At 37.2% G+C, this 26,858-nt stretch overlaps 1 protein-coding gene across 3 annotated transcripts in view; it reads right to left on the reverse strand.

Annotated features, from left to right (window-relative positions):
• LOC101157513 (catenin (cadherin-associated protein), alpha 2) overlaps positions 1–26,858 on the reverse strand; it is a 284,873-nt gene that overhangs the window by 86,161 nt on the left and 171,854 nt on the right. For all 3 annotated transcript variants that reach the window (XR_013654431.1, XM_023956970.2, XM_023956972.2), the window contains exon 8: positions 4,217–4,297. Coding sequence is in view for 2 of the 3 variants with exons in the window: in XM_023956970.2 (XP_023812738.1) it covers positions 4,217–4,297 (81 nt within the window). In the remaining variant the exon portion in view is untranslated. The remainder of the gene's footprint in view (positions 1–4,216; positions 4,298–26,858) is intronic.

The raw sequence follows: 26,858 nt of genomic DNA on the forward strand, positions 1-26,858 counted from the left end.
TTTAAACATACAATAAAGTTGATACCATGTGAGTGTTGCCAATGTCTAAAAAAACGGATTTGTGTAGTGCACCATGTAACTAATAAGTCAATGAAAGTAAAAATTGGCATTGTCCCTGATCTTGACCTGCACAGACTTGCACACAGTTTCCTTATGATACATAAGGCTATAGTAGCCTCTGCACAAAACATCAGACTTCCTAAATACTGAATTCCTAGGACATGAGAAGCAGATCCGCAATAGCACAGAATTCTGAGCTGAGTCGCATTAAACATAAATTATACCATATTTCTTTCCTGTGTCAATTTTTTATGATGTTCTGGCTGTAAGTGAGAAATGCATTATTTATCAGTGAACCACGACAAAATTTACTATACAGTTTTACCCCTTATTTGTGAGGAATAGGGAGCAGAGACACCCGCGAATACGCAGAATTCTCTAATAAAGAAAAAGAGAAGAATTTAAATGTGAAAATATTTCACTAGATTAATGAAAAAAAGAAAAAGATTTTCTGTGGCCCTGCTCAATTAACAAATAACAATAACAAAAACAATCAAACACACAAACAAAAACACTATTTTACAAAAGCCACATGCATTTTCACACCTCGTAAATTTTATGTAGCAGAAAAAAAAAACCCGAACTAGGTATGTTAGCCCCCACTTTTCAAAAGTACCGAATGCTGCAGTTCCTAAAATGACCACTGAAAGCTGGAGACAGAAAGAAAACATTTCCATCGACTTACATGATCGGAAGTAGATTTTACCCCAAAACAGAGACGTAGAGCCTGAGGTCAGAAACAACTTAATGTATAATGCTTCACTTTCTATTCAAGAAAACTATGGGTGGCGAGTCATTTTAAAACAACTATTTTTACTTTTAGAACTCTAATGCAGGATAGGATGTAAAAGATTATCTCTTAAGTGTATGCGCATGTATAAGTGTGTATATTTTTGATAAAAAATGTATCTGTTGAATGTTTTTAGGGCATCTGATGAAGAGATACCCCAAAACTCAAATATACAAACTTCTGTAAACAGATAAAAGTCTGAAAACAGTTATACAACTTTATTTTGATTTACTAAAATTAGGTTGCATCTCACTTTGCCGCCTAACAATATTGCTACTTCAAACGGTTTATTATAATGTTTTGCAGCATATTTCCTCCTTAACAGGGGGAAAAAAATAAAGGAAAAAACTGAGTTAGCCTGCTGGACTTTTGCACTTTTAACACCGGAGGTAAGTTATTTAAGTCTTTGAATTTGTTTATGTGACTGTTATTGTAGAAAAAAGCCTAACAAGATAAAAGATAATAAGATAAAATTGGACTTGTTTTTTTTTACTACAAAAACTATTACAGCATGAATCATATCTTAAAAATTACTTTGTTTTTCATCCAATTTTTGGTGTTTACCCATTATTACATTTTTACGGTTGCTGGGATAAAATGGCTCCCGCATCCTCATAATTTACTGTATTTAAAATGAACAATTGAGTTTATTTTGATTCTTACTGTGTTTCACATTTACATTTTCAAGGGATAATAAATGTGTCTATAAATGCATTATAACAAAACAGATGAGTAATATTAATATCCTAGACCTGAAGATGAGTAGGAAAAAGGCCCCACTGCTGTAAGCACATGAGCAGCAGGAAAGCAGAAGGTCACCTGCTGCTAAAACATTGGTGAGACATTAGAGGCACTGAGTTACGGAGATGAACGTTTATTGTCTTGATGTATTCTTGTCTTGTTATCTCTTTTGGGAAGCTGGTGCGGGTACATGTAAATTTTTGTGTGCTGCACTACCGAGGGACAGAGACGAGACACTTCCCTTGTAATTCTTCCACAGAAAAACAATAACCAAAGCGTATTTTGGTCATTTTTTCACTTTAGTGGACACCAGGGGTCGTATGTGCAGAGACACAGATGATTAATATCTCTAATGACCTAAGAGTTTTATTTTTTTATTTTTGTGGAAAGAAAATAACATTTGAACGTCAGGCTGAAAATTCTTTCCATATTTATATGATGTAAATGTTGCCATAAATTATCCCTCAATCCTCACGGTGCTTCAACACTTTCTAAAAACAAAATGGAGGCGTGAACGAACAGCATGCTTAAAACCAGCACAATCCATTCTGGGTAACAGACAGCACAGCATTGTCTCATATGAGTACACATCAGCATGAAAGAGAAAACAACATTGCAAGTCTCTGGTGGTGTTGTCGCAAGACTTGTTTGGTCTTACCTGCTCCCATTTGATAAATGCTGTCTGTCATCGGTGCTTGTTTGTTCTAATATATGATGCGTCCTTTTCACAGAGGAGATGTTGGAGACGGAAAGTTCTCAATTGCACTACTGCGCTCCTCCCCTCAGGAAGGGCTTACGCCTTTTCATGGTCTCGACGACTTGCTAAACTCAACACGTCTCTTGTTGACATAATTACTGTATCACAACTCCATGCAATACGTGTGCGCTTGGAGTCTGCCCTCCCATCCTAACTTGAAGCTTAAACACACCGCCCATTCTGTCAAGGCAACCCTTGAGTCAATAGAACATCTTGTCAGAGGGAATACAAGCTGCCAGCGTGTTAGACAGCCCCAGCAGCACAGAGTTATTGGTTTCATTCTACCATGATCGTGTGCCTTCAAAGGTCAGAGAAGACACAATCAACTGGTTCAGATGCAGTCAAACTTATGCAGAAGGTTTATTATGACTACATTTGGACAAAATGTAGGTATTTAAAAGACAAACAAGCAATAAATGCTTACTCAAACTGTAGTTTTGTGCATAAAATATCATTTATACCATGCATAAATGTATGTGTACTATGTATAGTAATATTCAACATTTTTAATTAGTGACACAAGAAAAAAGCATTTCAGAAGGATTCTGTGTTTGCGCTTCAGATGGTTTCAGTCATTTCCAGTTAATTAGCCTAGTCTTTGATGAAAAATAAAAAATATGACTAAGGCAGCATTAATCATCTACTTATTTGGCCTTTAGCCTTCAATTAAGGTAAAATGATTTTGGTATTAACATACCCTATTTTTGCTCTTTTTTTTAAATAAATTCAAGAGTCAAAGTCAATTACAAGTTATTGATACATAATTTTAAGAAGGTGCAAGGAATCCCAAAGGAAACAGTTTTCAATGCATGATCTTGAGATTTTGAGATGGTAACAAAGGACAGAGAGTGTGCTGGGCAACATGAAGAACTGTCTCAGTACACAAACTTATCTGTGAGTTTTTTTTCTAACCAACAGCTGGATTACCTGAGATGTCAAAGGGACACAGACACAGAAACTCTACTTTCAGGTTTGGAATTTGGGAGCAATACAGTGCACACTGAACTAACCTGACAAGAAGCATCAGAGAGGCCAAGATGGATTATAGGAGGATTGAGGACCAGCTGAACAGCAACAACAGCAGGTAGGTGTGGCAGAGACTCCAGCATCGCACTAATTTCAGGACAAACCACACAACTGTTGACGGTGAGATCACAATGGCAAATGGCCTAAACCAGTTATTTTCCGCTTTGAGGTGGAGCCATCAGAGATAGCCACACCCAAAGGTCCAAACACAACCCTCACAATTGACAAGAAGGAGGTTAGCTATGCATCGAGGTCATAAACCCAATATATCTAACCAATCGCTAACCCTTTCCACTGTTCCACCATGTCTGAAATCCTCTGCAATAGTCCCAAATAGTACCAAAGAAATCCCACATCTCGAGCCTAATTGACTACTAGCCAGGTGCACGTATTCCAGCGGTAGTGAAGTGCTAAGAAAAAAAATAAAATGAAAATAATCTGAGTCACATAACCAACACATGACAGTGGAAACCACAGCCCTCCACGACTCCACACATAGAGAAACAGGGAAGCTACGTCTAGATGTTTTTTGTTAATTATACTTTGGCATTTAACACACGATCTTCTCGCTAGACTTGTTGACAATCCACCACTCCACAGTTCAGCAAACTGAATCTTGCCCTCCTATGTAAAATGATCATGTAATTGCACCCAAGAAAGAGTAGGAGCCAAAACCAGCTGTAGTGTTAGTGATTAAATCTTCTCAGACACAGCACTAATTGCCTGGTATAGTATAAACTTGGAGACTATTTTGCCTACTTTTACATTGTAAAAAGAAACTACAACTGCATGTTGGAAGACGAAGATGAAAAAGACAGTTCAGTCAAAAAAATTGGACTCACCTGTCTGCGCAAATCCCTCGTCTTTTTGGTCATTTTGTCAATAGCCGAGTTCAGTGGGTCGCCTTTTTCTTTTCTGCCGGTCTGTGAGAACAAAACAAAGTAACATCTTATTGTAATTACCATACAAACATAATATTTCCTAATACATTTTATTATTTCTTAAAACATTTTTAACAATATCTATTCCCTTTGTACAGAAAATAATGCACATTTTACAGTTCATCATCTTGTTTTTTTCTTCGAGTTTTAAATATATATTTTTGGCTTGATCATTTTTACTTCTAAGGACTGTAATCACTTCTGAAAAGGTTTTGTTAGTTGCAGATTGACAAAATGAAAGTGTTTTTTACAGAGCACCAAGCTGACACCAGCCTGTTCCTTCCTGAGCAAAATCATAACCAAAAGTGTTTGCTATGTTCTCTTAGAGCTACCCTCTCTGGCAAGCATAAATTTAGTTGTCGCCAATTCCCCCTTTGTGCTGCTCTTCCTGTCAACGCCAGTTCCCAATGATGGCTTTAGGAGGGTGCAGACTACCACATGCTTCACCTGATAACCACAGAGTCACAAGCTGCCTCTTTTCACTTGACAGTGGGGTGTTTTACTGTGCAAGAAGCAAAGCTTCTCACTGTTCCAGGTTTCCTTTCCCTCCACTTAACAAGCACAGCAACTACACCTGAAGGAGCCGCTAAAGGAGCTGATACGACTGGTTCTTTTCATACACAGAAAAAAAAAAGAAAACAAATAATGTCATTCAATTTTATTTTCACTATTTATAACCCTTGTTGTTTCTCAACAAAAAACTTTTAAGAAGAAGCCATTGTGTTTCCATTTATGCACCCAGTTTGACCCAGAGATTACAAAGATATCAGTGTTCCGGGGTCAACCATTTATGAAAAAATAGCGTATACTTGTGTAGCACTTTCTGCCTTCCTTGAGGGCCCATTCACACACATTTACACACTGATGGCAGCTTGTGCCAACTTATAGCCACGAGATGCAAGGGATGCGGGATTCGAACCTCCAATCTGCGCAGTAATTATATCATCACCTCTTTCAAAAGACATAAGACGGAATGAGCAACCATTCACCCAAAAAATGTTTGTGTCCACAATGCAATTGTTTTTATTTCAAGTTTTTTTTTTTTTTTTTTTAGTATCAGTCACGTCTTGGGTTCCAAGGTAGCCAGTTCATTGATCTAGTTTCAGGTTTGAAACACTTGTTACAACATTGTTTCTGTTTTTAAATATGTGTTCTTGCAAATTTTTAGACATTTGTGTAATGCTAGTTGTCGGGAGCTTTTCTCAGAAACTGAGGAGTAGACTACTCTGTGACTAGGGACTTTTTATCTGGGCTATTTTAACAATTTTTTTTACCTAACCTTTTTATTACCTAACCATTGTACATTTTTGTTAATTATTTTATGGCTTCTGTCGAAAAAATAAAATAAAATAAATAAAACCCACAAACCTGAAGAAAAGTGTTACACTGAGAAAAAAAAGCTTTTGAGTAAGCTTCTAAGGAGACACATGGGATGCTGCTTTGTTAGTAGCTTTCTCTTGAGTCCTTTCCGTTAGCTACTGCCTTGATTTAAATGCCACCGAGCATCAACTCCAATGCCTATAAATAGCAGCTTATGGTGATACCTGAACTCTAATTTTGGCAATTTAGTTTGACAAGAAGCATCTCTTTTGCCATTATTTAGGTACTTCTGATTTGCATTTTCTTTTGCAGAAAAACACAATAATAACTAAGTAACATTGAAATCTTTTGAGTGCAGTTGTGGCGCCACTTCCTATTCTATAATTCTATACCATTCAAACAAGTAGTTGCAGAAAGATCGAGATTTTAGGACAGATTTCCACTGTTTGTACGTGATGCGATCACAATTATTTTGTGTTGTTGCCTGGCAACCATTCAGCTATTCTACTTCTTAAAATAAACTTACACCTAGCTAAGTAGTTGCTCAAGTCTGCTGACTTCCTGACCACTCAAAGATTAAAAAAAGCTATTTAGTCTCCATAATGTTCAGTGATACAGCAAATGTGCTTGCTTTTCTTTGTTTGGGGGCACATTGTTCTGGCCTTTTGATAATTGAGTGAAACAGAAACCCTTTCATTTTGGTGTCACTACAGTAGCAAAAGGAACATCAAATGTATATTTTGTGTGTTACTGTTTTATGACCAGTTCTTGAGATCACTAGATTGGTTAACATTAGTTTGTTAAATAACAGCTTCCTGATGAGAGTCACAAATCATCTGTCATCACAACAGAAGTTATCACAGAAAACCTCTACTATAAGTCATTCTAGGGTGTGATAGTATTTCTTTTCAAACACATAACACGATGATTGGAAGGTACATGCTACTGGTTTGTACTGGTTGTCTTTTCTTCTGCTTGCCCCCCAAAATATTCCAGGAAGAAGCCAGTTTTGTGGACAAACAGCTGTAATATTTCTACATTTTACTTGTTTCTGGTTTCTTACAATCAATACTCAGCATGTGTTTTAAAGTGGATATGCACTGTGGGGATTGTGCGTGTGTGCAAGGTCGCTGATGTGAAAGCACTTCTCATAGAAACGAGCCTACAGTCATAAAAACGGATGATTCCCTTTTCTCTCTAATGCATTGCTGGCTTGCCCTTGGCCAAGGCTCATATAGCATTTTAGTTCACAAGGATGTTAAACATTTCAACAAGAATGAGTAATTTGTCTCCCAGCTCCAGCAATAGTTAGTCACTCCCTCTTATAATAGCAATCACACAATGCAGTCATTTCTTTTAGAGCAATGCGCCAAACTGAAAAGAAGGGGAGTGACACAAACAACTTGAAACCTGCATTCGGGATTTAGTAAGTGCAACTTCACCAAAGCCCTAACAGACCATTGTGTGGCGTACATCAGGTTTCAATATATTTATAAGTGTAATTATGACATCCCGTGACTAAAGCTTTTAGCCAGCAGTTGACTGGCACAAGCTGGGGAAAGGAAATGGAGATAACAGCCAGTTAGGTTCCATTATGTGCAACACATTCTAGCACTTAGAGGTTCCTGCACAGACAGGCTCAATGCCAAAACAAAGGAAAGAACAATATTATTCCCTTTGCTGGAACCAATGTGTTATTAAGACGCCTGTGGGATGCCCAGGATTAGAGATACTCACAACCCCCCCAAAATTGGAACCAAAATGGGGAGATGGACCTTAAAATAAACCTTTTGTGTTTTGTGGGTGCTTAAAATACTGATAATGTTAAAATGCAAAAGTTTAACTGACAGGTTTCCAGATTTCCAGAAATAAGACTGGATAATTAATTGAATAATTTTCTAGAACTGAAAATCCCAGCTGTTTTATTTCTCAAAACTCCTAAGCTGGGAATCACTCTCCTCACTTAATCTCCTTAACTCAGATTAAAGGGACAAACCCTTAAATCTGTTATTTTTAGCTTTAACGAAGCAGCAGTTTTAGTATCTGTGTATATTATATACAAGGGAAAAAAGTGCTGCCTGGTGTTTAAGTTGCAAGTTTTTAGTAATTCAAAACATTAGACAATTCTGAATTGGCCTTCTCTGAGAATTGACCTACATCCTACTGAACCGTGTGTGGATAGAGATACAACATGCCGTCTGGAGAAGGCAGCTTTCAAACCTGAGTCACAAAATTCACTTATTCTTCTGACTTACTCAGAAGAATGAGAAAAAAAAAATAAGTTAAGGAGACCACATCAAAAAAGTATAGTTAATAAGGTATGACATGTTTGGCTCAAGTTGGATTTTCTGCATAGGAAAGTCAAAAAAAAACACCACACACACAGATGCATCCCCCATTAGAAACTATATACACAAAGCGTCTCCAACGGTGAGTCATGTGTTAGTCAATGTGTCAAGCTCACATTCAGCTCCACTAGGTGCGGACCGTAATATTTGATTTGTATGTGCAACATGTCTCATGGAATCATACTGAGTCATTTATTCTATTTCTGTCAAGTGCATTCATTTTACAATCCATTTGACATCGCTATGTATGGATTCAGGTGCGTCATGTATGCCATATTAAGTGCACCCTCCAATTCAAAGCCATTTAAAAGCTTGACAATACAGATATCACTTCATTCAATTGTCCCCCATGAAGCATCATTGATTGTTAAGTTGTTGACTGCCATATAATGGAATGTGCATGTTTGTATTTCTGGTAAACACAATTCCCCGTGGTGGCTTACTGACAAACTTCCCAACGGTTGCTCATCCATTATTCCTTCCCCCCCTGGTGTGCACTCATTCACTCTCTGTTGGGGGGAGAAAAACAGAAGAGGGTGCCTGACAATGAGTGTCTTGTGTGCAGAGGCAATGGACATAAAGAAAGTCGAGTTACTCTTGCCCACTCATGAGGCGTCTGGTGGATGGCTGCTGGCTTTAAGCATGTTTATTCTCTGAGGCCCACCTACAGCAAGCAACAATCTGCTTAAAGACTGCAGTGCACACTGTCCCTCTGTATTTTTGACCTAAAACCTGATAATAATGGAAAAAATGTATTGCACCACATATACCACATAATGTTTCAAATACAATTTAGAAAGTAGAATCTGAATGCTTTTACATAATTAAAATACATTTGCATCTTTATCCCAGAGACTGCCAAAAACTAATGTTTTTGGCAGAAGAATAAATGATAAAAAAGAAAAGAAACAAGAAATCAATTGACAGCAATGAATAGAGAAGGCGACTGCATTCTTACAATAATTGATCCAAATAATTTGTTTTTCCCACCATGCCTGTGTTCCTCCTTTGAAACTAATCTAATAAAGCCTGTAATGGCAAAAAATGATAAAGAATGTGGAACTAATCTGGTAATTTCTAGGCAATAACATGGCAAATCAAAAGAGTAGACCGATGAATCAAAAGGAAGGCAACAGGCATCAGGTGGAGAAAAAGAATGAGGCTTTGTATCTTTTGGTCTCCCAAGATCAATGCAGTAAATGATATCAATTCAGGCTCCTTGTCAATTCAATTAGGCAGGAGTGAGGGGTACAATTACTGTCCAATGTGGTTACACTGTCTGTGGCAGGCTTAAGGGGAAGGCAAGCTGATAACAAGATGTTGAGAAAGTGTTTGTGTGTGTGAGTACGGGACGATAATGGTGGTAACATGTTGGTTGGGTTACCAGCTGATAATGGGTACCCAGATCCTCATTAAGATAAATTGTGCTCCCTCTGCTGTGGTGCCACAGATGGGCCAATTTGACTTGTTCTCATTAAGTGCAACTTAAAGAGGTGCAGCGGTGGCTATAAGCCAGTGTGATTACAGGACACACAAAAAGAAAACACGCCATGATGCTCAGGCTGGGTGGAAATCCTTCAAGACGAGTAATTCAGATTTGAATTTCTGCTTTTATTTCCAATGCATTGACAGAGGAACATTCTAACGTTATTGAAGTCACTCCAGACAATACAACAAGAAATACAGTAGTGTTGTGGGAAAAAAAGCATAGAAATATTTACAGCACTGAGCATCTGCATTTTTTTTTGGATGTCTGCCTCGATACAGGAGGCGCACCTTGAAAATCACAGGTTCACACAGAGGATGTGATCTTCCACAATCACTGCCTGTCACAAGGCTAACATGTACAGACACACAACCATTCAGAGACGCATCCACAACAGATGTAATTTAGCTACAATGGTCCACCAGCAGAGCTTTCAAAAGCAAGAGGAAAACTGGAGCACAGAGTTTCCTATTGGTGTTCGTTTGCTCCACTCTTTTAAATAGCAAAACTATTTAAAACTAAAACAGAGTAAATTGAAAAAGCAAAAAAGCTGTTATCAAAGACCAATGGCATACTGATGAATGTTGTTGGATACATTTGTATCACCGTGATGAAGATCTGTTTTTTAGCAATCAAAGAAATAATGCCTAATGTTCTCAATTTTCTCTCTCTCAAGGAATCAACATAACCGGGATATGTTAATGTGAAAAGAATTTGAATTTAAAGGCAACAACATACTAAAATGTGGAGGGCTTGATGACTGCCTAGTGTGAGTCACTTGTTTTTTTGAAGCTTTTAAGAAACTCTATTGAAAAATCCTTTGAGAATTCTTAAATTTATACCAAAAAAGAACTACTAAAAAACACATATTTTTTACTTCAATAGCGTGGATCACAAAAGTAGTCCAAGCAATTAAACAAAAAGTATTAGCAAAAAAAGACTCATTTTAAACTGAAAGGAAGGACATGCCATTGTAAAAAAAAATTCCAGGTGTTGGTAAAAAAAATACATTTTAATGGGTTTAATGAAATTTTAAAACTACCAAAGGTAAAACCTTTTTGTTCTTTAAACACCATAGCATTATGGTATATGGGGCTTCATGTTAAATTATTTTCTCATATTATAATTTCTAGAACCATTTCAAGAAGCCTCAAGTACTGCAATTATAAATAGACCAGACAGCTTTAATTGGTCAAATAAAACCCATGACTTCTGTCAAAATATGTTAGCCCTTTTATCCATCATTTCTTTCTAAGGGGGTAACAGTGTTACTTCAATCAGTAAAATTCTTGTATATTTTATTGAATTAGTTTTCTTTTATGGTGCAACAGGGTGGGTTTGTTTGTTTGGGGTATAAAAAAATAAAAAGTTTAAATGTTTTTTACACTTTATATGTTGCTGAATACTCAAACAAAGAGAAACTTGGATTAAAAAAAAAATATGTTTATTTTTCGTATATAGTGCAGTGCTAACCTTTGAAAAATTAGCTTTTGTCGTGTGAAAGCCAATATGTCTGTAAAACAACCAACACAGTGACACTTGTCTCCATTGAACACGCTGCTGTCTCTTGTGACTTTGATCTAAGGAGTTTTGTTGAAACACATATACATGAAAATGATATGATATATTAGATAAAAGTGGATATTCAGCGAGAAATCTACAGTTTTTGATCGGATGGCTCATTATTGGAAAACTCCAGTGACTTGGTAAATGCTATAGCATTAGGCTTACAAAAAGTTATGTCGTTGTGTAACTTGAAAAATCTGACATCTCATGGAATCAGACAACGATCGGATAATTGGTGTGCATGTAAACAGGCTCACTGATGGATAGTTTTTATCATAAATGTAAACAATCAGAAATGTTTAGTTCCCAGACCCAAATATAGTAGACACATCTTTTTGGGTCAAACACAGATCTGTTTTTAAAAAAGAAAAAAAAAAAGAAAAAATACATGCAATGCTTTCTTCCAGGACCAAAACTTCACTGCCAGGCTCCAGTGTTTTGCTTACGGTCTGCAAGGGTTTTGTGTCTTTTCTCCTCACACATAGATGCCCATAGTATCTATGGCAGGGCTGTGTGAGCCTGGCAGTCTCTTGTCAGTTAGAGTTAGTGCAGCTGAGGACTGCACTGCCTGAGGAGGAGACAGAGTGCCTTTAGGCACAACGCCTCTTATGTTTAATATCTGAAGCTGTTTACTTACTGCTCTTATTACACGAGCTCATGTTTAGACTGCAGACCTGTCGCTGGCTATCAGTATCTGTGGTCAAGTGGGTTACAGATGAGGGGGAGCATCTGGCTTATGAAGCATATCATAAGGATGAGATTTGCAGTTTGCATGGGGGTTAGGGTTAATGTTAAATAAAGTATTACCATCCATTGAAAACATTATTTAGGAGATGAATGGATGAAAAGTAAACTTTTCAATAAAGAATAACACGCTACAGATAAAAAGATGGTGCCAGGCTGGAAAACACTTTAAGGTCACTTCTTAAGGAATTATGCCGTCTTTTAATGTAACCAACATGTCGACAAATCAACCTATTTCTCGAAATAATTTCTTATTGATTGGGAAGCAATGAGATGGTGGACGAAAGAAGCCCTGATAGAAAACAGGAAGGCAAAACTTAAACTCAACAAAAAATGTTTAGTCCTCATAAACTCATCTGTGCTCTTCTTGCTTGTCTAACGATGAATAATATAACAATCTGATCCAAGGTTTTTAATTCTTCATTTAATTCAATCTTGTGGGGCTTTTTGAGTGAGACAGGGTATAAAAATAATATACATATATGTATTTTTTTTTCTGTTTAATTTAGCGTGAACACTTGTAGAACATATTAACATTCCAAAAGTTCTTTTTTTCTAATTCCCCAAATGAATTTCGGAATTGAAGGCATGTAGGAGAAACGGGCAGTAGAAAGTCTAAACTTGGGAAAGGCTTTTGACGTGAATGAAATACTCATGGCACAATTGAAGGATGTATCTACCAGATAAATTATTGATATAGTAGTGTATAATGTCGGAGGGAAAAAAATGGCTATCCTACTCGAAAAGACAAGTACACGGTTGTACGACAAGCCCTATCTGAAACAAGAAAAAAGGATGCGGAAGATCTGCTGGTGGTGACGTATGGATGTTTTCACAGCTGGAGCACTCCAGAGAAAGAAAAAAAAAAGAATGAACACTGGGCCAGAATTTGGAAAGTTAGATGTTAAATGTGAGGAGCTGTAAGCCTAGGATTTTAGGTGCATAGTTTCAGGCATATATCAGGAGGAGGTGAGGAAAGATTTCTGGTTATCAGACAGAGGGGGGAAAAGAGAGAGGGAGAATGGGGAATCAAAAAGTCTAGTCCTGCAGCAGCGGTATGAGGAGGTAGAGCAATGCTGCTTGCAGCCTCCCTGAACTGAATAGCAAGTAGTTTGTGAGGGAGGGACTGAAGGAAGGGCAGCAGCGGAGAGAAGTGAGAGATGGAGAGGCTGAGAATAGGTTACAGAGGGTGAGGAAATAAGAGAGCGGTGTGATATCTGTGAGAGCGGAGCTGTGGTGTGGAGAAGGGGAAAAAAAAAAGTCAGTCAATGGGGTGAGAGGAAGGTTTGAGTATCATCAATGCACTTTTGTTTCACAGCAGAGCTGACAAAGTTGATATATCTCATGGCCATACATTCCTGCACTTGCATATGCAGCCACGCAGAGGCTCTTTGTGGTGATATGAATCCATTTCAAAGAAAACTAAACGCTTCTGTTCTGGTCAAGCACTACAGAAAGACTGCAACGACTTCCACAGGGTTACTATGGGTCAATCCAATTCAAGGAAGGTTCTTTATTCCTGAAAACATTTTCTATTCATTCCATCTTGTCTTCATTGCATCATTTCACTGACATGTGATAAACAGGAGGGCAGAAAACAGGCGTGAAGACGGAACAGTTCAAGCGTTCAAGCCATTTCTATTCAAATGGATATCAATGACGGAAAATTTAAGCACATACATTACATTTCCATGGTATGTGATCCATTTATAACATAACAAAATACAGCCCTGCCTCTCTTCTGAAGGCACATGTTGCCACTGGCAACAAAAATTGACTTCAGCACAGTAGAACTCATCGTCTATGACAAGATGAAAGTAAACATTGAAGTTAGCATGGGGTTCAATAAATTAGTGTTTCTTTTTAAACCCAAATAGAATTTTTCTCTAAAACAACAAACACTAATTTTACAGAAGAGATTGTCATAAAAAGAGTAATACTTTTTTTTTTTTTTTTACACTTATGTAGTTTAAACTGACTGGTGATAAATTGACTCTCTAATCCAATCCATTTAGATCCAATTTGAACTTTCAAATCTTTTCATGGTTGTTTGATAGTTGTGATAATGGCCACACAGATGAAACAGAGGAGAACAGTGCTGCAGAATGAAATATAGACAGACCGTGCAAATGCTCAATGTGAAATATGCTAATTCCATTCTTTGTAATGATGGGCTTTATAGTCGTGACTTTAGTTTAAAAAAAAAATAAAAACAAAAACAAACAAAGTAAAACTTTATTGTTTCTGCAACTTTTAATACTGCAAATATTAATCAGTGTTAACAGCTGTACATATCACCACACCCATAAACTCAAAACTCCCACTTGAGGATTGACTCTCTAGAATTTTCAGCACTGTAAGGCACATTGTTTTTTTTTTTCTTCAGAAAACGACAATGGGTCTTATATTCCAGATAGCCTTTTATGTGATTTAATCATGGTTGTGCTTATTGATGTTGAAATGATTTTCACAGGTACCGGTACATAGTGTTCTGTCAAAACGTTAGTCTGTTTTTTTACGAGTTGCAAACAAGGTTGGGTGTTTTTGTAAATATGCCAATGAGCTTAGCGTGTTGTCGTGTCACTTTCTTTTTTGACATATTACGAAACAGGTTGGGAGTTAGTTTAGTCACAGTAACATTTCTTTATGCAGCATCAGTTTTTTTTACGAGTTGCAAACAAAGATGGGAATTACGGATGTTGTCAATATGCTAACATGTGGGGTGTCATAAACAAGTTCTAGAGTTACTGTGAATGCAGTTTATAAGGTCTTACTGGCTGATGGACTTTTCTCTGACTCTTAACTCACCTAATGCCCTTTATAGTTTGGTCTGCCTTATTTATGACATAAGTTTAAAAATAGACCATTCCTTGACAGTGGGCCTTATAATCTGATGTGCTATGTAGTGCAGAAAACACAGTAATTTAAAATAAAATTTAAAAAATATATATAACTACTTAGGACTGAATAAAAAACTTTTTTGTTTGTTAACTAATGACTTTTATTAAAAATGCCTTTTTTAGTCCCACTCTGTAACTGGCCTATGTACAGTATCTAATGGCTTCAAAGCTATGTAATAACTGATGATAGCTCAATAAGGTCCTTAAATCTACTGTAACCTGACTTTGATTTTGAAAGGTCAACAGTTCAAAAACCTACATAATTTTGAGACTGTCTGGAAGTAAATAAATTGGGGTTCACATCTAGATCAATTTGTCAGCCAATGATCAAATAAAAAATAAAAAATAATTAGAGACCACTGTTTAACTTTGCCATCAGTCCAAGTGTGGTCAAGCACTGTATATCTAGATCTGGAAATGATGACTCATATAGCTCTTCTGTGTGAGTTGAATTTTATATAACAAGAGATTTAATTTGGTAAAATGCACACAAATTTAAAGAGATATGAAAAGCAAATGAACAATCTTCAAGTCTAACAACAAAATAGAATAGCAGATCAAATGGAAAAAAAAAACCAAAAAAAAGTTGCTAATGGCAGCCACTGTGTGCCAAATGTCTGCTGTGACTGAGCCCACTCTGGCAGTCGCAGGGTCTCAAATAGATAGATATATAGAGATAAAATGTATAGAGCTACAGGGTGTTCCACTGCTCTAATGATCCAGGGAGCAAAAACTTCAAAGACTGGTGAAGCTGGCTGGACTGGTGATATGATTATCTCCCCCACTGTCCTTTCATGTGAGCTTTGTCAGTTCAGCCAGAAAACAGCACAAGCTGCTAACGGGAGATGTTGCTATTAGTTGCAAGGGATAGGGAATAGTAAAGCCAGCAGGTTTCTTGGACGGGCTGGAAGTGCAGTATGTGAGGATGGATCACAGAATAAGACTTCTGGTCACGGTTGGTTTTTGGGAATTAATGGCCTTTCCGAGCACATATATTTACCCCAAAGACGACTCGTGAAAAGCATTGGTCACAATGGTCACAGCTGTTCCAACCCAACCAGTCTTTTCAGGAAATGACATGCAGACATCATCCTGAAAAAATATATATTAGCTGTCATCTATCATTCTGTCTTAGAAGCTGCAGAGATTCAGACAGTCAGGGAAACATATGACGCTCTCAACAGCTGATTTATTGAACTGTCAAACAACCTCCAAATGAGCACTGATTTGATCGTTGACTGATGAATTGATCCAGCTGTGAAAACAAGGACACACTGAACCAGCCTCTCTATTTACCACCTAACAGCCTTTAAATGATTTGAGTTTGGGAACTCCGAACTTTAAGAGTCAATGGCAGGTGATAGTAAATTTGATATTTAACATAATGCCTGAGTCAGGTAGCTTTTGCAGGTAGTGTTGCAAACCTTTGAGCTGTATTTCTTTAAATGTCAATAGCCGCGGTTACATGGGCAAAATATTTTGATCGGATCAATGGTCGGGTTAAAATCCAACCGTGCACATGGGCACAGAAAACCTTTTTCCGATTAGAACAAACATTTACATGGGTCACACTTTCGGTCGGAATAAATCATTTGGGCATGCGCAGTAGTGTTGAAAATACCGTAAGCGGAAATGAGTCCTGTTGTAAACAAACTGCTGCCATATGCATTCATGCAGCAGCTCGGTTATATACGAGACCATCTTCCAAACGTGATTTTATTAATGTAATGAATATTATGAAGCGCCTGTTCGCTCATCGTTTTATATTTAATCCGTGTGGTCAGTGCTTTTTTGTGGAAGAACGGAGCTGGAAGAAGCCAGTGTTAGGAGAGGCTAACACGGGCTAACAACATTAGCCTTTTGATGGACACAAAATCGGGAAATGCTGCAATCTGCATCTTGGCTGCACGTAAATGTGTGGGAATAACATCAGCCTTTATTTTGTCGGTGCACAACTGGAAACACAAATCCACGTGATTCCACGTGTCCCTCAATTTCTAAGGATTGAGGGACACTTCTGCTTTGAAAGGTTCGCACACCGTCCCATAGCCGCTGTGTGTGCTGGCGGCCCGAGCTCTGCTCGGACACACACGGTTCTCCTGAAGCCGGCAGCTGCTAACCCAGAGCGGCGGGTCGGCTCGCAGCCCGAATTCTCACACATAACAAAACATAAAACGTAACAAAGCATCCTCCTCCCTCCCCTCAAACACATATTAATAAATCCGGCTACTCTGCTCAGATAGGTTCACTCGGTCCACTGGCACCCGAACGCAGAGCTCGGGTCTAGACGTCAGTGGGCACGAAGCGCTCCTCCCCCGCATCCCCCTCGTTAGGGCTGAAGAGAGGGGAGAGCCAGCAGGGCGAGAGCGGAGCGGCGCTTTGCATGGGGCGTCCGCAGAGCAGCTGGTCGGTCCCGTATGCGCTACGAAGCTTTCTCTGGAGTGAAAAACCGTCTATGCATGACGTAAACAAGAGCAGTAGTGACACACGATCGGAATGAACTGTTTACATGCACAACGATCCGATAAACAATCGGCATAACCCACCTATCTCGATCGGAAAGAAATTTTGATTCAAACGAGTCTGATCGGGGCAGACTATTCCGAACGGCGCGTTTACATGACGCATTTTCCTTCCGATCAGGCGTTCTTTCCTATTACTTTTGCCCATGTAAACGCGTCTAATTATAAAAGGAAACAGTTCCTGTATAGTATGGTTTAATGTGAAAATATGTTCTTCCGTAATTCTAATCAATGATTATTACATATTGGTCACCGTTACTGTTTACTGAAATCATGAGTGAATGTTCTCTGGAAATAATCAATCATTAAAAACCACTTGATTATGTAACTTGAAAAGAATCTATTTGATCAGAAACTGATTACGAAAACTATGTAAAACTATAAATAAATTAACTCAGTAGGTGTGGGATTACATAAGCTCCCTTCTTCCCACTCCCTTTCAAGCAATAAATCAAGCTCTACATGACTTAAGTCAATGATCACTATATTTAATGAAGCAAATGTGACTTTCCTCTGTCTTTGTTTTTTTTCATCAATGCATAATAATAATTTCTGTAATGAGTGTGATGAATCTGTGTAATTTTTCACTGTATTGCAATCAAAGTATCAAACATGACACTCTGTCATTTTGTCAGAATACACTATTTTGATAACATTTGCAATCTGCCTATATTCCATTTTTGAGGAATTTACATAGTTAATAAAAAATAAAAGAAAGCAAGGCATGGAAGGTATTTGTAAAACACTTTGTGAGAATTTTAATAATGTGTTTGTAAAACCTTGGCCTATGAAATACGTGCTGTGCCTAACAAAATTTTGGGTCATTCTGGGAACAGCATAACAGGGACTACTGGGCATTTGGGTTAAGTGCGCCCCTGAGCTGGTCAACTTCATTTCCAATGCAGCGATGGGGTCAGGTCCCTGCTGTGGGTTATGATCTTAATTATGCATGGCCCATCTGGTCCAGGTGGGCAGCTGCAAGAGGCTGGAACTGATAGAGTGACATGATGAATCATGTCAATAGCAGGTCAACGTGAACAAAGTGATTCCAACAGTGGCCGATGCTATCCGACAGCAGGAATCCCGCAGCCTCATGGAATCCACTAATAAGTTGTCCATCTAGTCGTGAAAGAGTAGATATTAGAAGAGTGCAGAATGAATAATTAATAAATGAATAGATGGACAAATAAGAGTCTAAGCCATTTTATTAGTCCAGCGTGACCAAACATTGTGTGAGCTGCATATTAAGATGATTACTCTAAAAATTTATGAGGACACCATCAACAGTGCACGACTTCAGTTTGCTGTTCTTCCACTGCTTTGCTAACAAATTAAGATTTAGTCGTAGGTCAAGATTTGTAGACTTGACTCTAGCAGAAAAGAGATACTAAATCATTCAAAACACTCGAAGCAGTTTAACACCAAGCACAATACATTCATTTACACAGTTGAGCACAAAGACAGTAGAGAACAGGAAAGAGTTTGAAAATTCTTCCTCATCATAGGATTGAGCCCCCTCATTGTCTGCTGGTAAGGACTACACTCTGCATTACAGTCAAGGGCAATGTCTTAAAACGAGTTGTCCGGTAAATATACAGCTGTTGACAGTTGACCCCCCCCCCCCCGTCAGCTGTCAGCATTTCAGTAAAAAAGAAAAAAACAAAAATGACTTGTTTCTCAGACAGTGGACACTCTAATTTTATTTAAACACTGCTGGATATTCGCTGTGTATTTACTAGGGTAGCAGTTTCAAAAAAAGGGTAAAATATGAGTTACATTTTTATTTTTTTTATTTAGTTTTTAGTTTTTCTGTAATTGTACCACTAGTTGACTTTCCCATGTTGTATTGTATTATTTTATTTACCTCTTAACATTTATACTGGCCACTGATATAAGCCATTAAAGCAAGATAAGAATATATATATATATATATATATATATATATATATATATATATATATATATATATATATATATATATATATATATATATATATATATATATAAATATATATGTAATTATTTATTTATTTTTTTATTTTTATTTATCTTTTATTTATTTTTGCTAAAGTTGAAAGCTGAAAATTTAAACTGGCCCTGACCGGTTATCAATAGATCCTTGGGGGTCAAGAATCACCACATAAAGAGAGTTGCCAAAGTTTCCAGTCAAAAGTTTAAACATTGCTGACTGTCTCTAGACACAGCCATGTGAAACAACATAATTAATATGCAACATAACATTTCCAATACTTGAAATGCAGGAGACCAGAACGGAATGATAATAAAAGACAAGTTCCGCCTGCGAGACACTGAAGGATCCATTCATCTACAGCATGCCAGGGTTTGATGCTACAAAGCATTACCATCTGTGTCAATAATTAAAGTCACCGCTTATAGAGCGAACATGTTTTTCTGTTCCTGCTGTTTGAGTTTAGGGGAAAACCTTTAGGTATCGAACTGACAACCTGATTGACATTCACATTTTTTTTTGTAATTAAAATTTTTTCATATAAAATACATCTTTGTCCAATATTTAAACAAAAGGAAAACTATGACAACTATGGCACATGGTTGGGTAATAGAGATGATTCACTTGCAGTTAGTTGTATTAGAACTTTAAACCAAAAAAGAGATTTTGAAGTCTTCTGTCATGCATAAATGAACAGCAGAGAAGACAAAAATCCCTATAATGCATGCTACGCTTTAGGAATTATGGTTTACATTGCTTTCAATAGAGGTATTTCCCTGAAATTGGAAACAAGTACATTTTGTAAATTGCCATGAATCAACGTTCACAATTTCTCACCAGTGTGCTCCAAGCACCATTTTTTTTATCTATAGTTAAAAACAGAATCATTATTTAGAGTTTATTATTTTAAATACACAGCCTGGCCCCACCTTTCTGTGTCGTATAGTTTAACATATGAGCCATACCTGATACTGTAAAAACTGAAGTCCAAAAACCAGAATGACCTGGAATTTATCAACATTTTTTTTAGGCTTCAAATATTTAGAACATATAGTTTCTACTTTTAATGCAACACAAATGTATTATTAGTGCGCACAATGGAGTGTTAAAATATAACCAAGCGACTTATTGCATTGATTTAACACTCCACATGTAGCATGCACATACATACACCAACAAAACCTTAGACACAGCACCACAAAGACAAGGACCCTTATAGGTTTGAGTGCTTGATTACAGTGTTTTGTTGCAGAGTTGCTGTCAGTATAATTTTATCAAGTGTTTAAAATGTTAACCTAACTTAACCCGGTTGCTTTATGCGTTAGCTAACAGCGTTTTAACTAATTTCACTGGTCCAATTGCAATTTTGATGAAAACAGCATTGCCAAAGACAGGTGTTTGTTATTGTGTGACACGCTTCTTCGCTGTGATCAGTGCGACACATTTGGATCATGCTGAGACAATTCATATGACATTTTTGATCTGTTTGAGCAGCTTTTGCTTGGGAAAACACCACACCTGGGGCAACGGATTCTGTTTACAGAATATTTGCTAGTTTGACAATCTGCGAGGAATAAATGCCAGCTGGTAGAAAAAAGGATTTTCCGCTAGGCCTCCCAAGAAAGATGGCTGAGAAGACTTATCAAAGCCATTTGTGAAGGGAAAAGGGAGCTGTCAGAAGCTATGCTTGGCTTTCTTGTGGAAGTAGTTGCGCTATCAATGAGTGTGCATTTTGCATGCAACATTATGAGTTCACAAATTTGCAGGTGCCTCAAAAAAAAAAGACAACTTTGATAAAAGAGCAACTTTCAAGTAATCCCTTTAACAATTAGTTTTGCTTGGCAAAATGCAGTGATGTTTTAAAGTCCATCAAGTGTAAAAAAAAAAAAGTTTCAACAAATTAGGACAAAATATTTGTAAAAATAAATAACAATAATAATAATAATAATAATAATAATAATAATAATAATAATAAATAAATAAAGGAAAGAAAGAAAGTTGTCAAAAAATAAAGAATTTAGAATTGGATAATGATAATTAAAAATGGAATATTTAAATGTGTTATTTATCATAAGCTTATTCTACAAACATGGGAAAATGAAAAAAAAAGATCAACATTACATAAGGAATTTCAATTTAATAAAGGAAAGTATTTTTTTAAAAAAAGTGTTAGGTGTTGGTATTTTACTGTTCACTGAGTAATCTCTAGGTAATAAGAGATAAAGGAATAAAAGCAAAAGTATCAAGGTTAAATAAATCTAGAATTGTATAAACAAACTCATATTTAGTAATTTTACGGCATTTTATTTAATTATTTCTACTCTAAATTTCCAGATTTGACCCCAAAAGGGTAAACGCAGGTTAGAAAATATGGAATGAATGATATGGGATTGTTTTATGTTTAAATTTTAAAGATCAATTTTTGAAATCCTCAATAAAAGAACATGGTTCAGATTCTTGACACAATACAATCATTAGCTTGATAATATACAGCAAAGTATGTGCTTTGCATTAATCCGCCTTGACTGCATGTACAGTATATATTTGCTTTGGTGTGGTAAGGTAATAGGGTAGATGGGGGTAGAGTGGTGATGTTGATGTAAAGTTGCATTTCAGTGTGATGGACTTGTGCTTGGGTAGGGCCTGTTTTTTGGAAACTTCAACCACCCCCGGCAGCGTTGATAATGAATTTTGGCGTCATCTTGTTGTTCATATATCATGCAAGCAATTACCATCAAGGTCAGTCATCAGTAAAGGGGAAGCAGAGCGTCAGTGTACATCATCACCTGTGAAGCTGACAATAGATGAGCAGCAGGGAAGATTTTGGCATCAGTCTTATTATCCACAATTTCACAGAATCCATCTTGAGGAACATAATGTTCAATTTTGCCACAAATATTAACACAATGGTTCTTTACCCTTGACTGTAAACCTTTTGATGTAAAATATAGCAAAACATTTACACTATCAACAGAATTCAACTGTTTTCCTTTTGCAAAGTATCATACTGTGGACTGCAATGTCAATTGGGAGAAAATCTGAGAGTATTTTGCTGTTTTATGTTGTACTGTTTCATGCTGTAAAATGCAACACCATATATCATGTGATATTAAAGAACTTCCCGTAAACAACTGAGCATTATGGGAAAATAAGGGAGTGCATAACTTAATTTAAAAATCAACTGCTCAAAATCATTCTGGAAAAGTTTCAGTCATGTGTCTTTTTTCTGTAAATAGCAGAATGAATTATGCGAGTTAAATAAAAAATGTGGTTGATGTCCAGTGCTGTTCTAATTTAGTGGAACTTGTTCACAGACAAGACATTGATGTCTGCCATTGGTTGGGCCTCCTGAACTTGATGGTGCCTGGAGTCGTGCGCTGTGTGGAACACAGATAACCATAATACTGTGTACCTGCTGGTATGACCAAAGTGAAAGTTCCTATCATCTTTATGGTCGGTCAACATACATAATAATAGAATTTCAAAAAGCTGTGAGGAATCGTACAATACGAAAAGAATCAACTGTAGAATCCTGTAAGTTACTGTAAAATAATTTACAGCAAACACTTTTTTGCTGATTTTCAAAGAAAGAAAAACAACTTTTTTAAAGAACATTTTGGAGAATCAAACTACAGAGAAAAAGCTGAGGAAAAAAAAGAAACATGGTCGTTATAAATTGTACTTTCACCGTAAGCCATAAATAGTTTTAATGAAGACAAAACAGCTTTGAGCGTCTGATTCTCTGAACGGCGCCAATATAAACATTAGTCTAAAAAAAAGATTGAAAATAAACCAAGACAGAAATTAGACTGAGCCATCAAGTCAATAAGTCCTGCTATGAAATCCATCAAACAACAGTTCAGATGGTGCTCGGACCACTTCCGACACAATTTATGAATGCACCCTGAGGTAAACAATCAGATGACTTCTGAAACTATCAATTATTGACCCTTGTTTGTTTTAACTTTGTAAACTCTGTCTGGTTCTTATCTGCAAAAGGACTACTGTGAATTGCTGGCAGTAGAAAAAAAATTACAGTTTGTCCTCTACGATGGTATGCACTCTCCCCTGATGCATTCCTCTGATTGCTGGTGTTTCTGTCCTTGCAGATAAAATAATGGTGTCACCTGTGGCTGTGAGCATCGTCAGCATTGGCTTTGGTGAAGTGTGACCACACTTTTTAGGATTTGATTTTCTCTGCAGCTGCCACTAAAGCCTGGTGTCTGCGTGTGAGAGCTGCGGGGATGACGGGAGAGCTGTCACTGCCGCTCAGACACAGGCATTGACCGAACAATCACTCTCTTCGGTAAAAAGGAAGCTGCATTAGAAATGGCTGTCTTAAATAAGAGATGGAGCTATGTTTGTTTTGTTTTGTTTTTTTCTTTTTGGAGCATCACAGAGGAAACTTAATAATTGATTATCCTACTGGTTGTCAGGTCTTTCCTGTTTAATACCACTTAACAGCTTATTCAATGATGTTTTGTTTTTTTTCATCTAAATTATCAAACCGTACATAAAAGATAAATCACAAAACTATGTTACATTTGATTATTCGAATGTTTTATCAGCAGCTTATGCAGAAAAGTAAAGAGACTTGCAAATATAATCACAACCTGACATAAAAATGTCAAAGAATTATCCAATTTTTGCAAAACAGCAAATACATGTTTTTTCTGTTCACCCATCATTCAATCCTAAAACATCTTCTTTTATACATGATCCATTAAAATGACAGCTAAGACTTTATAAGGGAATATCTTTGTACAGCTAATTGTGTTACCCCTCTCCTCCCTATTTAGACAAAAAAAAAAAACATAAACACAATTCTCTGTATTCAGTGCATCTTTAACAAATAACCACCATATTATTCAGAGTCAAGGAAGAAATGTTTGGTTTGAATCTAAATTCCACAAACTTTTTCTATTACTCTTTAATTTACCACCTGTAAAGTAAATGTACATGTGTTCTTTCCAGATGTTGCAGCAGGAGCACAAAAAACAGGGCATTTTATTTTAAGAATAAATCTACAAGTGTTTCAGACGTTTGCGTCAGAGACGTTCTCTGTTTACTGCGTTCTGCTCTGCTTCATCCCAACATGAGAGACTGTTTGTGGATGCATGAAGGATGCATGCATTGGCTTGCTTGGTATTGGATAACGCAATAAGCCAGATTCATCAGGCCCATAAAATGTGAGGGGTATGTGGCTCCAGAGAACTGCATTATGAAAATGGGTATTGTGGTTCTCAATGGAATTTTTGAGTCATTTGACAGCTGATAGAGAAAAAAAAACAGGATTAGTTTGATGCGGAGCAAAGAAGTTAATGGCAGAACGCAAAGCACAAATTGGTATGGAGAGAGAGAAGAAAAATAATAATAAAAAAAAAAAAAAGAGGAACTTAGATTTAAAAACAAATGTGTAAAAAAAAATCAACAACACATGGCAACCTGTAAAATGTGGGCAAATATTCAACAACTTCTTTAAACCACAACTATAATTGTGCTTAAAAAGTTAAAAAGAGCTTCGTGCCTCTTTCCCAACAGAGAAAACTTTGCTTTGACCATAGCTGGAAGCTGCTCTGAATTAAATGAATGCCAACTCTCTTCAAACACCCCAAATACACGGGATAGATGTAGTTCATCGGCTGAATCCACTCCAAAGGACAAGCCAGCTCAAAATAATAACCAACTTCTTCTCAAATTTTTCAAAGTGTACATATAATATAGTTACATCATTTATAAAAGTTACACTAAATAACTCATTGTCTAAATGATTAACATGGCTCTTATTTGAATGAACATTTTAGATCTTGAGATATTTTTCATCAAACCAAAAACCCCAGTATCAACCAAACCTGTTTATACCTGAAAACTATTGAGTGTTTATTAATTAAATACAGCATATACCACTAGTGGGGAAAATGCTAAATCCAAAAGTAGAAATATGATTAAAACTCAAGGTGTGCAAAAATAAAGTAATAAAATAAATTGATGCTGGGTTGTATTAATCATGAACTTAAGCAAGTTTTTCTTTTTTGTCTTCTTTTTAGCTTATGTTAACACTAGAACGCCCGTAGGGCAGCCATTTGGCTTTTCTACCTACAATGTCCAAGGGACAGCCAAGTGGCTGGATTAGTTAAAATTTACATGCCCAAAGAGCAGCCTTCAACATAGTTTGCACATGAACAGCACCGCCATTAGGCCTTTCTTTTGTCATGCAAAAAGGACAAGCCAAGTGGCTGGGCAGGTTTTCACTATCTCCCCTCACCTCTGTCACTTCTAGTAAGAGGTCACCACAGTTTGTTTTTTCTTTTTTGGCTGAGATATATCGTTCATGCACAAGAGACACTTCTTTACAGACATAATACTGAAATTTTCAAGCAAAGAAATCCTGTGTTCAAAGTGATATCTTCAACCCACTACTTGTCTGCACATACTTGGTACTGCCCCACAATCTCCTTTCTGCATTTGCCACATGGTATACTTGTAGCAATCAACAAAGCGCACTCTGGCATTATTGTTCTTGTACTGACCATTCACCTGGCACATTGGCCTTTTCCCTTTGCCAGGTATGGGAGCTTGTCACCAAACACTGTATTCCTTTTTCGCCTTCTCAGTTCCCGCATGTACCTGTGCAAAGTTTTTTACTGATTCTGGTTGAAAGACCCCCCAAACATTGGAGATTGTAGGAAACCTGTCTATCGCAACTCGTTGTAAATGCTGCATGATGTCTTTGAAGTTGTTTCTGACCATAATTTTGGAGATCAGTGGATTTCCCATTTTCACTGACCATCTTGCATCTTGCGTTTTGCATGGATGGAAGTTTTATCCCCCCCTCACAAGGAAGATGGCAATGAACCCCAATAGTTCAGGGAGGGCCATGAACCAGCTGTTGTCTTCTGTCTGACGTCCATGCTGAACAGTACAGTCCCGAATAGTCTGAAGCATGTCCGGAGTGAGGAAACACAGGAAACTCAGTAAGCGAATCGACACCGTACTTCTGACCAAAGCAGTTGGCTCTTCCTCAGCAGTGTAACATTCAATTGGGCTGTGATGGAGAGGCCTCCCAAGCTTTTCTTCATGCCACATTGTGCCATCTTTTGCCTTTTCTGTTGGCACAGTGTGTCTCCTCTCTGTCGTCCTCTCTTTTCTGATGGCAGTGAAATCTCCTCATCTGTGATCTGATTACTGAGATCTGAACAATGAAAACCTTCAGCAATGTAAAGCTACGTTGTTGCACCTGTTTGTTGTAAATTTATTGTTTTTAGTTGAATTCTAGTTGAAACTATAAATTCCAAAACATGTCAAATAGACCTCTTTTGCCCCCCAAGTCCAAGAAACATGCGGTTAAATAAATGACTCTAAATTTCTCCTAGGTGTGTATGTGAGTGTGCCTGGTTATTTATCTATGTGGCCCTGCAATGGACTGGTGACCCATCCAGGGTGTACCCCTCCCCAGTTGCCTGTGACTAGCTGGGATGTGCTCCAGCAGACCCCTATGATCCTGACCAGGATGAGCAGGCACAGAAAATGAATGGATAGACAACTGCTAAATTCAGCAAATGAGAACAAGATGTTTATGAAATCTTATCAGAAGAAATATCAGTCTGAGTCCTGCTGAAGGAATATCTCTTTTCCCTCAGAGTCAAATGGGTTGACTTGCTCCAGTTTAATTTTCAATGTCTGCTCCG

This window comes from Oryzias latipes (genome assembly GCF_053564925.1).
Source record: "Oryzias latipes strain Hd-rR chromosome 1 unlocalized genomic scaffold, Olatipes_Hd-rR_3.1 chr1_Y".
Classification (NCBI taxonomy): Eukaryota; Metazoa; Chordata; class Actinopteri; order Beloniformes; family Adrianichthyidae; genus Oryzias; species Oryzias latipes.